This window comes from Lepidothrix coronata, unplaced genomic scaffold, assembly GCF_001604755.1.
Source record: "Lepidothrix coronata isolate B3197 unplaced genomic scaffold, Lepidothrix_coronata-1.0 Scaffold104, whole genome shotgun sequence".
Lineage (NCBI taxonomy): Eukaryota > Metazoa > Chordata > Aves > Passeriformes > Pipridae > Lepidothrix > Lepidothrix coronata.
The window spans coordinates 2,187,368-2,202,517 of NW_016690284.1; the positions used below are offsets into that span (position 1 = coordinate 2,187,368).

Genomic DNA, 15,150 nt, shown 5'->3' on the forward strand with positions numbered 1-15,150 from the left:
CCCTGACACTTATGCTTTATTAATTTTTCTTCGTAAAAAAATATAATACAGGGAAAAATTAGAAAATCATGGCAATGAAAGACTAGAGGAAAAAGGATAATTATGACTTAGACCACATGGGCAAGAAGCCTCCACAGGTTCAATAATTATGAACTCATTTCATATTTTAAAAAACTCCTTCAGTCTTAACCTTTTAAAATTCCTTAAAAATTGCTTGGTTGACAAACAAATAGTCAACATTATCTACATTTCTGGACAACTCCCCAGGTTCTCTGTATGTGAGAACATATTAATCAGAATCCATTCTGACTGGTGTGACATGATTTGCCTATGTAGGCAAAGCTTACAGGACCTAGTGAGCAGACCTGGTGATACAAGTAGTATGGATATATCACTATTTATAACTGATATTACAGCAGCTGTAGCTTTTTTTACAGAATAAGAAGCATTAGTTACCCAGGACCCTTGAAGGAAATAAAACTTTGAATTTCCTGAGCCTAATGCATTTAGAAATCTTGGACGTAATTTACAGCAAATGTTTCATCCCTTCCTTAAAAGCAAAAGATCCAGACAGAACAGACCATCTACCCTTACCTTCTACACCACAAAAGCCATGGAATGTCACCAGTGTTGTAATGCAGATGTGCATGGATTTATGTGATACATTTCATATTATGATACTATAACAACAAAGGGAGCACTCTGCACATCTGTAACGCACAGTTTTGCCTTAGGTTTTGTCTACGGAGACTGGAGCACCTCCCCTACAAAGACAGGGAAGCTCGGGCTGTTCAGCCTGGAGAAGAAAAAATTGCAGAGAGACCTCATAGCAACCTCCCAGTATCTGAAGGGGGCCTACAGGAAGCCAGAGAGGGACTCTTCGCCAGGAACTGTAGTGACAGGACAAGGAGTAATGGGTACACACTGAAAGAGGGGAAATTTACGTTAGATTTTAGGAAGAAATTCTTTATTGTGAGGGTGGTAAGGCACTGGAACAGCTTACCCAGAGAAACTGTGGATGCCCCATCCCTGGCAGTGTTCAAGGTCAGGGTGTACAGGGCACTGAACAACCTGGTCTAGAGGGTGGTGTCCGTGCCCACAGCAGGAGGGTTGGAAATAGATGATCTTTAAGATTCCCTTCAACCCATACCATTCCACGATTCTGTAATTCTAGGTTATTCCCATTGTTTGGGTTTGTTTTGGTTTGTTTGTTTTAATACTGCTCCTTACTATATTTTAAAAATTAGTTTTTTGGTTTTGAAATGTAAGCAGTTATCTTTTCTTATCTGAGAGCTCATGATGAGTTATTCTTCTAATGGACTTTTATGAATATGTCTGAATTTAAAACGTCATTTGCTGTGTTTCCACACCAACTAGGAGAAATCTATTATACTCTATATGTTACAGTATTTACACACAGCTGGTAATATGACATAGGAGGAAAGTCTCCCTTTGCGTTACATCATGTACACAAGATAGCACCATGGCATACAGCTGCAGCTAGAAAAAAGATGCACTTCATCTACTACTACAGAGCATCCCTGGCTTTTTGCTGTGTTACTAAGTGAAGAAGCAACTTCAGCCACCATTTGAGGTCAAGGAGTCAGAGGAAAGCAGGAATGAGAACACATGATTTGCTGCATGTGAAGCAGGAGAGCAGGAGACAAGGAAAACAAGATATTAGAATTTTATCAGCAGGCATGTATAGAAGTGAGCCTCAATATCAACTGGGACTTCACATTATGTTCATCTTTAAATTATGGTGACCTGTAGCAGTATAGCACCTAGAATATGTATTTATGTCAACATAATTATTCTACTGCGTAAAGCCACCACGTAAATATAGTATATAACACAAAAGTCTTCAAGCTAGGCAGGTCTTTCACAAGTCCAGCAACAAAACCACACAGGAAGGATTTGTGAAAAGCAATAACGTAAAGAAAACTATGGGAGATAAGTAACAACAATCTTTTTCCTTGTCTACATTCAGGTTACCATCAGGATATACAGCTACCTTCATATTTCTGTTCTTTCCTTCTCATTCACAACTAATTCTGCTTTCCTACCAGTGCTATCTCTCCTAATCCAAGCTGGGCACGTCCCAAAGTCTGCCAGGCATCCCAGGAACGTGGGTTTCTCCGGACAGCCATTTCTGCTGCATGCACTGCTGGGAACACTTCATGTAAAGACATCAGGACCTATAAAAGAAATAGAAAAATAAGAGTAAGAAAAATAAGCAAAATTGAAAGAAAGTTTAAGTTTTCTGGGATTACCCAGGCAACAACCATTGTTTCAATAACTAAGGACCAGTTCATCTTATCTTGCTTTTTATAGTTTAGTTGTCTGATCTCAGACAGTCACCCAAACCCACTTCTATCCCCATGGAGACAAACAGGCATGCTAGAGGATGATTCACCTCAACTATTTAAGCAACTCCATTAGAAGTAAATGAACTGCATCTCCCCTTGTCTATAAACCCTACACTCTGTAAAAGGATAACAGAATACACCGAAGGACAAACACATGGAGAATTAAACACAATAAATGTGCAACTATTGTTGCAAAACTCCTGGGTTGTATTTTTTCTTTTTAATAGAAGACTGGAACCTACCGAAGACAGTTACAGTGCACATGATATAGTTACAGAAACAATCTCCTGTAATTCAGCATGGAAAAAGACCTTAACGATGACTTGTATTTAGAGAGTAAGCATTCTGCAACAGCAAAGCCTAATGTAGACATGAAGTTTATTTAAAGAAGAAAAAAAAGTGGTTCCTGAAGGTGAAAATCTGTTACTCAGCAGTTACCATAGTATTTTTCTTTTTGCATTCAATCTCCATAACTAAGCCTATAAATCACAGTTAGCAACACTTAATGTGGCTCAAAGCTTGCCATATGTTTCCAAGACTACCATGAGATTGGCACATCACCTGAAAACCTGCATCACACTCTGAGGTCATGATTTCAGACACCCACATGCTGTGGTGGTAGACACCACTGTAAGAAACAAATGACAACTGCATTCCTGCAGTATGAGGAGAATGTCAACCACAAGAGTAAGATTCATGTGTGGGCAACCACTTTCATCCCATCTGACCCACAAGTATGATGAATAATTTTAGAACATTAGTACTATTGCTGAAGTGCAAAAAGCATTTATCTAATCTTACTGTTCTAAGGTATATTAAATAGATAAATATGAGTGCAGAGTAAAGGAGGATTCAAATGTGATAATCTTCGGTATTTACTGTAATTAACGTAAAGTATTTGCACAGCACAGGGGTGAGTACAGAGGAAGGCAAGACTTACAGAAAGTAATCCTGTACTGAAGAAACCAAGACACATCACATGCATAGCTTCTGATAAACCCTACATACTTCTGCTGTTTTAGTATGACTAAATTTTTCTGAAGACTAATCCTACGGCTTCTCTTTGATTCCATTTAATGGACTGTACCTTAAAATTTAGACGTACTTAAAAAATTTTTAAAAAACAACCCACAGTCATATGTCATTTTCCCCTTTTTTCCCTCAACGGTTCTAAATGACTGTGCTTTGTATCAAATGATATGTAATGAATGTTATGTATTTTTCCAAAACTTTCAATGCAATTACAGGTTTGAGTGCAATTTCTCGTTTCTGCAGCAGATCTGTGAAATGAATCAAACTATTACTAGTGGACAGGTGTACATCCTACCAAGATTAAGTGATTCTGCACCTATCAGCTACCTTTTACATTAGTGTCTTAATGTGTTTATTCTCTAAAGAGAAAACAGAGAGTACACATTCACCAGAACATTTTTATGCATCCCAAGTATTCTTACCAGTACTTTCTACTGCAAATTCCAAAATTCCAAAACATCTACGTAAATGTTTAGGGAGTCTTTTGTAGTTTTTAATGAATTTTAATGTTTTGTTTACTGAATTATGACCTCAGTAATAAAAGGCAATTATTCCACTTTCATCTATTTATGACTGTTGTGTGTACTAACGTAGACAGCTGCTTTAAAAATGCTCTTCCAGATCATGGTAGTAATTACTGTGCTCCTAGTAACTTTGGCATCAGTTTCTCAAAGTCCATTAAAACAAGTACATATTTGAATGCATATGCATTTTGTCCAGCATAGGTAGTTTTTTCAGTTATTAACAAAATGACTCAGCAATTCTTGTCAGTCATTGCAAAAGAATAAATTTATTAATGTACTCTGTTTTCCAACACTCATCTCAAGAATCTCATTGTACATATATATATGCGTATATATAAAATTGACTAGAGGGAAATGTCTTATAAAGATGTTCAGTAAGTGGATTTTCAGGACTTTATTCCAACAGATTTACCATTGTTACATGCATTAAAACAAACAACATCCATGTCACACAATGACTTAGTTTAACAGATATAGCTTTAAAAGCCATACATGAGAGATTAGAAGAATTAGAAGAACTCAGAGGCAAAAAGCTAGTTAAATGTAGCAACTATCATCAAGACACTGACCAAGTATTAATAATCCAGGTAACGGAGTGGCCCATCCTGTTCTACCCACAATATTTTGGAAGTTTTATGAATCTGAGTAAATTCTGGTTTTAAATGACCTCACTGGATTGAGGTTGAATCACTATATACAGATACATTCCAAGTCCAGTGAAACTAACCCAATTCCTTTTTCCATCCAGAAACCCATTTCAAAATACAGATGAATAAAATTCATCCTACCCATAAGCAACTTACATTTATCCATGCACCATTACCATTACCATTACACCACACAGAAATGCTTTTCTGCAATTTCGTTTTCTGGAGTTTACATTAATGTTCTGATAGTAAACTCGTCTCACTACACATCCCAATTTAAGGAAAAAAAAATTAAAAATAATCAGCGATTTATTAGCGATGTTTTATAACCTAAACTTGGTTTAAGTCTGGTCTTGTCTTAGAAACCTCATAATTTCTTAAGTGGGAAGTTGTTCACCCAGTTCAAGATTAAAAAAAACCTCTAGAAAAGAGGAAATGGAATTATTTGAATATGAGTGTGATGGGTTTCATCTACAAAAACAAAGAGGAGACATACATCTGAAATCCTGGTCCTGTTCAACTAATGCAAATTCAGGACGCAGTACTGTACAAAACTAGATCCTCATATCGCTGATGACAAAATATCTAAAAAGCTTATTAAGTGGAACTAAACCTGAGTGTTTACATTTGAATTTACTTGTTTTTATAAACGTCTATAAACAATTGTATTGTGTCCTTTAAAAATCCCATCATAGTTGCATAGTGTGTTCAACTACGTTATCTGAGATCTGAGGTAGAAGTATCACTATATAAGCAACACTAACCAGGTTTGTTCTCAGGAGTGGTACAGAATATCAGAATGTCTCATTTCAAGAAATTTGTTATAAACATCACAATGTATCAAGTCCTTTGATACCTCTCTTCACACAGTAAGGAGTCCCACATGGTCCAGTCCCCAAATGTTCAAACACAGATTTAAAGAATATGTTGAACTTTATTCCTCCATCTTTGTAATTCAAAGCAGTAATAAAGTAATTCAGTCAATATCTAAGAAATTCAGCTCATAATTAGTTTCACGCATTAATACAGGCAGTCTTTATACATTCCTTTTAACATAGTTACAATGCTACTTATCTAACATTACGATCAACACTAGGCTGTTGTTGTAGGGTCTTTTTTAAAGATTTTTGGTTTTCAACAAAAACGTAAAAATGAACTTGCATAAACATTTACTTGCCACTCGTTCTTGCAATATGGGAGCAGCTTAGGCTGGTAATGGAATATCAATTATATATACTGACAGATCTTGCATGCAAAGAAAAGTGCACCCCTAACCTCTCCACACACCATAAAATCTGTTTTTAAATGGGTCAAAGACTAGTTGAGGGAAATGGAAAAAAAATCTCATCAACTTCTATGGGTTTTTGAAGCAGTTGAGTAATTCCACAATTCCCATGTGATTTTCTGGAAACACAGTTATTTCAAGTGTCTTTGACAACTAGGAACTTTAAACGCTATTTCCACTCTTCAGAAATGCTAAAAGACATTTGTCCTACATCTGTTAAAATACAGAGCTTTAAGAACTTACCATAAACATTTACAGATTTCTACTGTGCTGTTAGTATATTTATCTGAGCTGGATATTAAACAACACAGTATTGAAAATGTTAAATTTGCGGCTGAGAAAGGAAATACTCATGAACTGGGAAGCTGCTATATAATCCTATATAATATAGGATTATCTTAATAAATGTAACAGAATATTAGACAGATATTCAAGACTATGACAAACACTCCATCCTCCAATGTTAAATTCTCAAAAGAAATTACTTCATGAATAGACTTTTCCCCACTGAAAGAAAATTAGTAGAGACCATAAAGAATCTTTGTGTATTGCACAAAGTCATTCTTACCATGAATCTCCTCCCCTGTTATATGACCCACATACCAACACAGGCAGATTTTTATAGACTTAGTGCCAGTTAAGCCCTTGCTGAAGTTGTACAGTTCTTCCAAAACATTTTCATTGAGCTACAGATAAACAGCCGCAGTATTTGCATTGGTATGCTGCATTGGAATAACACAGTCAGCTCTAAGACAGTATCAGTTAAATATTAACCACAATATTTTTTTAATTAATTACATATTTTGGCAAAAATGGATTTTTACAGCTCACATTAGTGCCTTTAGAAGTAGAAGGGTATCAAATTACACGTTATACTAAACAGCTTCCAGTAAGCATAAGTCATACTGCAAAAAACATCTGTAATAATTATTTGCACATACGAAAGAGAGGTTGCCAATTGAAACACTAGATGTTTAGATGTTTGGTTAAAAAGAGTCACTAAAGAGTTCTATAAATGTATATTCTGTACATAAGTTTTTCTTGTGTTGTCATTCACAGTGTAATAGAAGTGTTACACAATGTAAGGATGTGAAAAAAAAAGAAAGAGTGCCCTGCTCTCCTCTTCAGGAAAGCAAGCAAAGGCATGGTGGAAGCTGAGGCCTGGGTTCCTTTATTCTTTCCGCTTTCATTACTGTCCAATGGTTTCATTAGACAGGGAAAGATATTTTACAAGATTAATCAAAGTCACACAGCCGGTTTCTCAGCTGTAGTTCTTGCACACAACAACTAAACAATGTTGCCCAGTATCTGCTGACAAACACATTGTTTTTTTTCTTAATTTCTCAACTGATAAAGAACTGTCATGTTTTACCTGTGATTTCATCTCATAAAGTGTAGCATCCTCTGGAGTTAATTGAAGTGCTTCATCCCACTTGAAAATAGCCTCTCGGTACCTGTAGTTAAAACAACATTACAGTGTCACTATATTTAAAGATACTGGATATTTCTATTTATATCCTGACATTGTCCTAAATAAAGTGCCATGGCATCTGATTAGTATTAATTATTTTTCTAATTATTTCCCCATAAGACATACTGAACTGTTTTCAGGAACTAGCCACTTGTTGTTTTGACAGAACAGATGCTAAGTACTACTATACAACTGGCCTCAAGTGAATTTACAAATAAACACAGGAAATCTGTAGCAAAGCTACATGACTTGATACAGTCACAATTTAAAACTTATTTTTTGTACTGTAAGGTACTGTAATAATCTAAGGACACCTAAGTAACTAAAGTATATAAATATAAAAAATAAGTTGAAAGTAAACAGCTATACTGAAATCATTCAACTTTGGGAAAGCATACACTAGCTTCTTATGTTGACTATCCTAGAAGACAGAACAAAACAGAAGAATTGACCAAAACTAATAAAAATTAGCTCTTTGTCTTGAACAATGAGGTAAAACTTGATCAATATGGTTTTGCCCATACTGAAGAATTGTAATGGAATAGTGAGATGCAGTTACAGGGGTACAGTCTTTCAGCCCTAAAGGTGGCATCAGATCAATATTAATGAGTCTGTGGGATACCACGTGTTCTCTGAATCTGTTTAAAAATCCACATTTGTTATGGAACTGTGCAGGAACTCCTGTATTTATATTAATTACACAGTAAAGGTATGAAAACAGTTCCTCTTGGTAGATATACATGCTGCAATTTTAATACAGTATAGATAAAACTACAGTAATTTTTACATGCACTTCATATGGAAACAGTTCTTATCTTCCCCTACTCCCCCTTCTTCCTTCTCTTTCTTTTCCCCATTTTTCAATCCTCTGGGTTTTATTACACCTCCAGGTTTTCCAGAGGAGCCACATGAAGACTTGTTATAAACAAGTTCAGAAAGTTGTGAACCAATTGGGAATAGAAAAATAAGACTGGAAAAGCAATGCAACTGAAGTCAAACTCTCCTTATGATTCAGGTTTTATTAGTTTGCAAATTACACTAGTAAGTATGATATTTGAGTCCTAAGCAAAGGATGTTCCAATAAAGCTCCACATTTCCTCAAAGTTCAGCCACCAGCTGTGCATTCTGTCATCTCAGCTCGTTCCTTATGGGCAGGTGTGTTCACTCTAAAAAACCATCATGATATTTTCTACATTGTAAGCTGTTATTTAGTTGGTAGGGACTACTTTTTAAATAGAAGCTTACAGTTTTGTTCAAGACCTACCATGGACCTTGCACAACAAAGTCTACATGAGTAAGGGAAGTTCTCTGCTCAGTTAGGTGGTATCCTGGCCATGCAGAAAGGTACAATATTACAAATGTAGCAAAAAGGTTTAGTAAAAAAAGATTTTGGAAAATGGAGCAATAACATCAGTAGTAACATCAGTAATAACATCAGTAACCAGAAAGGAACTGGCATCTTGCAAGTAGAAAGATATAAGACAAAAATTTGCATTTCAGGAATCGTAATTTTCACTTCTATGAACAGAACATTGCTCGAAGTGTCAATCTGAATGGAATAAAAATTCATAGCCAGAACATACTACCTCTGAAGGAAGTGCCAAATACAAGCTAATGTTCCCCTAAACCTTATTAGGTTTTGCTGCCAATTTGTCAGCAGTCTGCCAACAGAATAAAGATGGACAAGGGAAAAAAAGCAGTCCATTAACAGAAACACTACGCTATGTGTGGTTCTGTGTGTGAACAATAAGTTACTTAACTCTGTGAGCCTCAGGAAGCATGATCCAAGAGAATGGACAACAGAATGCCAGAATCACTTCCCAGCCTGAGAACACAACAGGAGAGGGCTGGTGAAGGAAAAGTTTTCTGCAGGTACACACTGAACTGACTGCTAGAAGGACTGACTACCAGTTCACAGTGTGGAGACATCCACATGGCTGTGAAATAGTCATCTTTTCAGTGCATGTATTTCCTTGAGAGGAAAGTCTGATAAAACATGACTGCTCTATTCCTTTAAATACACAGAAAAAAGGATGTTTCCATTGCTGTTCCAGGAGAAACTAAGGTCCTTACTAAGAGAAACTGAAGCATGTTGCTTGCTCTAGTAACACAAATTTAAGAAAAAATCATTTAAGTAAAGATAGTCCATTAATGAAAGAATTTTATACCTCACTCTTCTGAAGGAAAAGATTGTATACTGTATTAAATATCAAATGACTGAAAAAGTTTCCTGGGAATATAAGGTACAGTTGTATAGTCAATGTTCCAGTAAATGTTTTATGAAAACCATAAACCTTGGCTGAAATAAAAAGTGAGGTAACTCAGGAGTAGTGTTGTAAAATAAATAATTAAAACAATAGATCATTTTATAGTTCCCAGTATCTTTTTTTGAGCTAAACTATACAGGACCTTTACCACTACGAGAAGGTAACTAGTTTTCAAAAGCAAAACTTCAACATAAATATAACATGTGCTTTGGATTTAATCAACACATATTTAATGGGCATTCCATTTGCTATTCCCATTTCTTTTCTTAGAAATTAAACAAGCTCACATACAGTAGTGTGACTAGCAGGTCACAAGCATGTATGCATCAGCTGAGCTACAAAAACTGCCATGTCACAGCTGGAAAAACTGAAGTAATGAATTTTAGCTTAATGCTGCTCCACCAAGGTCTGCCAGGACTTCTTCCCATATGTCTGATATGGAGAGAGAGCACACATGTTTTGAACACATGCTATGGCACTGCTGATAGGGGGCCCCTGGTGGTCTAGTGGTTAGGGTGCAGCACTTTCACTGCTGCGACCTGGGTTCAATTCCCAGCCCCCCGGGCAGATGGAGCTCGTCAGCCCTGTAAGGCAATCCATCTAAGAGAAGGTCACTCTAAACAAACCTACGTCCTGAGAACCTCACTGCCACTGTCCAAGCTTGCTCGGCCCCGGCAGATGAACCTCAGGATTAAAGGGTGGGCTCAGTTCAGCGCACGCTGGGTCTCACCTAAAAAATCCACTGCGCAGGCTCGAAGGGTTAATGACCTTTCCCAAATCTTTGCTCGCGAAGATGGCACTGCTGATACACGGCATCACAGAATATGCTGAGTTGGAAGGGACCCACAAGGATCAGAGTCCAACTCTTAACCCTGCACAGGACCATCCCCAGGAGTCACACCATGTGCCTGAGAGCATAATCCAAATGCTTCTTGAACTCTGGCAGGCTTGGTGCTGTGACCACTTCCCGGGGAGCCTGTTCCAGTGCCTAACCACCCTCTGGATGAAGAACCCTTTTCTAATACTCAACCTAAACCACCCCAACACAGCTTCAGGCCATTCCCTCAGGTTCTGTCACTTGTCACCACTGAGAAGAGATCAGTGCCTGCCCCTCTTCCTCTGACAAGGAAGCTGAAGGCTGCAATGAGGTCTCTCCTCTGTCTCCTCTTCTCCAGGCTGAACAGACCAAGTGACCTCAGCCGCTCATCATGCAGCTTCCCCTCAAGGCCCTTCATCATCTTCGTTGCCCTCCTTTGGACAGTCTCTAATGGCTTAATATTTTTCTTATATTGCAGTGCCCCAAACTGCACACAATGTTCAAGGTGAGGCCGCCCCAGTGCAGAGCGGAGCAGGACAATTCCCTCCCTCGCCCAGCTGGTGATGCTTTGCCTGATGCCCCCCAGGACAGAGTTGGCCCTCCTGGCTGCCAGGGCACTGCTGACTCATATTCAACTTGCCAGGACTCCCAGGTCCCTTTCCGTGGTGCTGCTTTCCAGCATCTTGCTCTCCAGTCTGTATGTAAACCCCGGGTTGCCTTATCCTAGGAGCATAATCCACCACCTGCCTTTTCATATCATTGGTGATTGCCCAGTCCCCTAATTTGTTGAGGTCTCTCTGCAGGGCCTCTCAGCTTTTGAGGGAGTCAACAGCTCCTCCCACTTTTGTACTGTCTGCAAATATACTTAATATCACTTCGAGTCCTGTGTCCAAGTCATTTATGAAGATGCTGAAGAGCACAGGGCCTAAGATGGAGCCCTGTGGAACCCCACTAGTGGCAAGTCACCAATGTGATGTCCCCCTACTCACTACAACCCTTTTTGCCTGACCCATGAGCCAGTTGTTCGTCCACTGCATGATGTGTTTATCCACCTGTGTGCTGGACATTTTGCCCAGAAGGATCTTGTGAGGGACAGTATCAAAAGCTCTACTGAAATCCAGAAAGATCACATCCACTGGCTTCCTTTGATCAGTTAGGTGGGTTACCTTGTCATAAAAGGAAATCAGATTTGACAAGCAATAACACACATTTGAATCTTGGGTCCCTTCAGAAAAAGGAATATGAAACCTAGCACTTCCAAAACAAAAATAACTTGTCTCAAAAATAACATCTCAAAAACAAAAATAAGACTCAAAAAACCACAGATACATCCACTGGTGATCTATGATGTTATAAGCCTTCTTCAGAAATCTCTGGTATTTGCTCAAGTGGAGATTAATCCCAAACACTAGTTGGCTTGGGATTAATTAACCAGTTGGCTGTGGGCCTACTGACTATAGCTTTGCAGATAAAAGACCTGGGGGACAAGAAGCTGGGTGTGAGCCAGCAGTGTATCCTTGTGACAAAGCAGCCCAACAGCATCCTGGGCTGCCTTAACATCACCAGCAGACATAGAGATGATGTACCTTAACTCTGGTGAGACCACACGTGAAGTGCTGAGTCCAGTTCTTCTGAGCTGCCCAGTGTGACAGGGACATGGACATCTCTGGAAGAGTCCGGCAATGGGCCACAAAGATGATTTAGGGCTTGGAGCATCTGTCATATGAGGAAAGGCTAAGAGAAATAGCACTATGCAACCTAGAGAAGGGAAGGTTCAAGAGGAATTTTACCAAGGTGCAAAATTACCCATTTGGAAGTGGGGCAGAGAGTAAAGAAGATGGAACCAGATTCTCCTCAGTTATGTCCAGTGACAGGACAAGAAGCAACAGGCACAAACTGAAGCACAGAAAATTCTGTTTAAACATATCTCCATCGCTGGAGATATCCAAAATGCAGCTCAACAATGTCCTGGCCAACTTACTGAAGATGACTTTGCTTTGAGCAGGAACTGAAGTAGAAAATCTCTTAGTGTTCATTAGGATTATATGATACTAAGATATCAGCAACATCAGTGTTACATGATTTAAGATATGATTTTCTCTTCACTAAATGAAAACAAATTTTAAGCAAATTATAATCTTACAATAAATAGACCCATTCATGTTTAGATCTCTGGGATTACTATATATATTTATCTAATGTAATAGTAAAGAAGTCACAGAATATTAATAATAGACATACCCTAATTTTATAGATTATGAAATTAGTATTTCCAGAAAAATTAAAACCCTTATCTGCACATACATTGTAACTAAGCACCTAAACAGTAACATAAAGCATTTTTTAAGAAAAACTATCATATTTTGAAAGAATTACTATTTATGTGAGTATACAGATACAATATACTTAATTTTATCTACCCACTGTGATTTCAGTAAAGTAGTATATCTCACTACAGAAAAAAATTATACAGTTTTAATCAGAATTTAACTAGTATTTTCTCCTCTTTATTGCAAAGCCACAAAAATGAATAAATTATTGACAAATGGATATATCTGGAATGGCATCAGCGTAGAAGACCAGAGGGATCTTGACAATTTCTATTTAACAGCATATGAAATCCCATAGCTCCCCTAACATACTAAAACTGTTCTCTTCAGATGTGCTACTGACCATCTGGGAGCTACAGAAACTTGGCACATTTTTCTACAGCTTGCTAAAGTTTTGAAACAAACATCTTATGCTTACACTTCACTTTTTCAACACCATTTCTGGGAAAACAGGACTCAAACAAAAAACTCTTAAACAAAATAATTTTAAAAACTCTCATTCCCAAAGAAAAAATATTTAATTTGAGGCTTCTGGGTTAAAAAAAAAAAACCACTCAAGTTACACAGAGATCAGTTTTTGAATCATATATACCTAATGCTAGAAAGCAACACTGCAGCTCAGGCAGGATTTAGAGTCCTATAGTTTAACAGGCTTCCCACAGCTGATGCTTCAGGAACAGTGAGACAGGACATGATCAGCATGACACTGAAAATATCTGCAGATATACTGAAAAAGAAGAGATGGTACCAAATTCAGACAAAATGAGACACATCTGCAGGAGAGAGGCAGAGTACAGAAGTACAGTGCCAGGAGAAGGCATGAGGAAATGTAACTCCTGGATTTCTTTGAGACTTGGGCAGACACTCCTACAATCAGATGTTATAGGAGAATGAGGAAAAACATGGTTAGACAGAGCTAAGAAAGTAAATTTTAAAGGGAATACGAGTAATTGTCAAACACTCTTATCACAGAGGATGAACACGAATGATCTGTGCCACCAGCAAAACCAGCCAGAACAATTTCAACCTAGTGTAGAGTCAAATTCAGACATCATTGGAAGGTAGAGAAAAAGAGCACTAGACAGTAATTATACAGAGGACATAAAAAGAGAAATGAAAATGAAAGCAGTTGATTACAGGAACAAACTTCCCTTTTTAAGCTGGGACAGGATGCAGGGCCAGACTGTGGGAGAAAAGACTCAAAAAACAGGTGAATGAGGAAACTAAAAAGAATAAAGAGCACACACGTAACATGCCTTTTTGTGTTTAACAAATTCAGATTTCTCTAAGCCAGTGTGGCTTTTAAAGTAAAATACTTCTACTGTGGGTGGGGAGGGAGGTGTACTGAACTTTGTAGAAGCACCTAGAGAATAACAGTGCAAAAAGAGGCAAAAGGAAGTTGTTTGCTTAAACATGCAGAGAAAAATCTTGTCCACAGTTAGTCCTATACAGCACGTTCAACCTCACTGGCAACCATCGTAAAACTGGTACTCTCACTATTGTGCTTCATGTGTTTAAAATGTTCTTCTGAACTCTCAGCAACTTTCCAACTTTTTGTCAGACAATTTTGACGTTATTGATGAATCATCATTACTGCTCAAAAGCATAGCTCTTTTGTGGTTATTTCTGATTACGCACAGAGAAAACAACTGCTTAACTATCTACTAAAAATTCCCATAAAACGTTTTAATTTAACTGGCTCATTTAGGTGTGGCCACACTAACCTCCACAGGTAGAGAGCTACATGGCAATTCTTCAATGGCACCTGACCATATATAATGTCTTACCCTACAGTAAAGGAGAGATAAACACAAACAAACTCGATGCAACTACCCTTTGAGTAGGTAAATTATTCTGAATTGACAACGGAGCAAAACAGCATGCACACAGTTAGGTATTCAGAGTTATTATTCTTGCACATATCAGACCACTCATAATCAGGTCATTGACACCTGGACATTAGTAGTGTACAGAGTGAAACTAAGTCTGGTTTGTACAGATGAATCTTTACCTATGCAGCAAATACAAAGTACTGTTACATGTAAATCAACTAATACCACAAAATTAAATAGCTACACAAATATTTCAAAGAGATTTATCTCTCTTAAGAACTTCCACTGAAGATGGGAAATACCATTTCATCATGTGCCAAAAGCAATTATCACCTGTCATCACTCTGAACTACAAGATCAAGTTCTTAACGATAAGTTCCATTCACCAGTTCCCTAATTTTTAGTCCAGCTACATATGTAAATATGGCTACTTTTTATCACTGCATCTATTAAGAAAGTGCAGTTTTGAAACTACTTTTATCAAGGAAAAAAGCATGAAATACAATACTGGAGAAAGATAAACAATTTCATACCAAAACGCAAATATACAAAAGCAAAAGCCACAGAAGCAGGATT

General features: G+C 37.7%; 1 protein-coding gene across 2 annotated transcripts in view; it reads right to left on the reverse strand.

The window, feature by feature from the left end:
* Positions 1-15,150, reverse strand: part of TTC33 (tetratricopeptide repeat domain 33) — a 38,088-nt gene that overhangs the window by 7,478 nt on the left and 15,460 nt on the right. For both annotated transcript variants that reach the window (XM_017823631.1, XM_017823630.1), the window contains exons 3-4: positions 7,230-7,311; positions 2,067-2,198 (exon numbers count right to left, since the gene is read on the reverse strand). In XM_017823631.1, the coding sequence (XP_017679120.1) occupies positions 2,067-2,198; positions 7,230-7,311 (214 nt within the window). The remainder of the gene's footprint in view (positions 1-2,066; positions 2,199-7,229; positions 7,312-15,150) is intronic.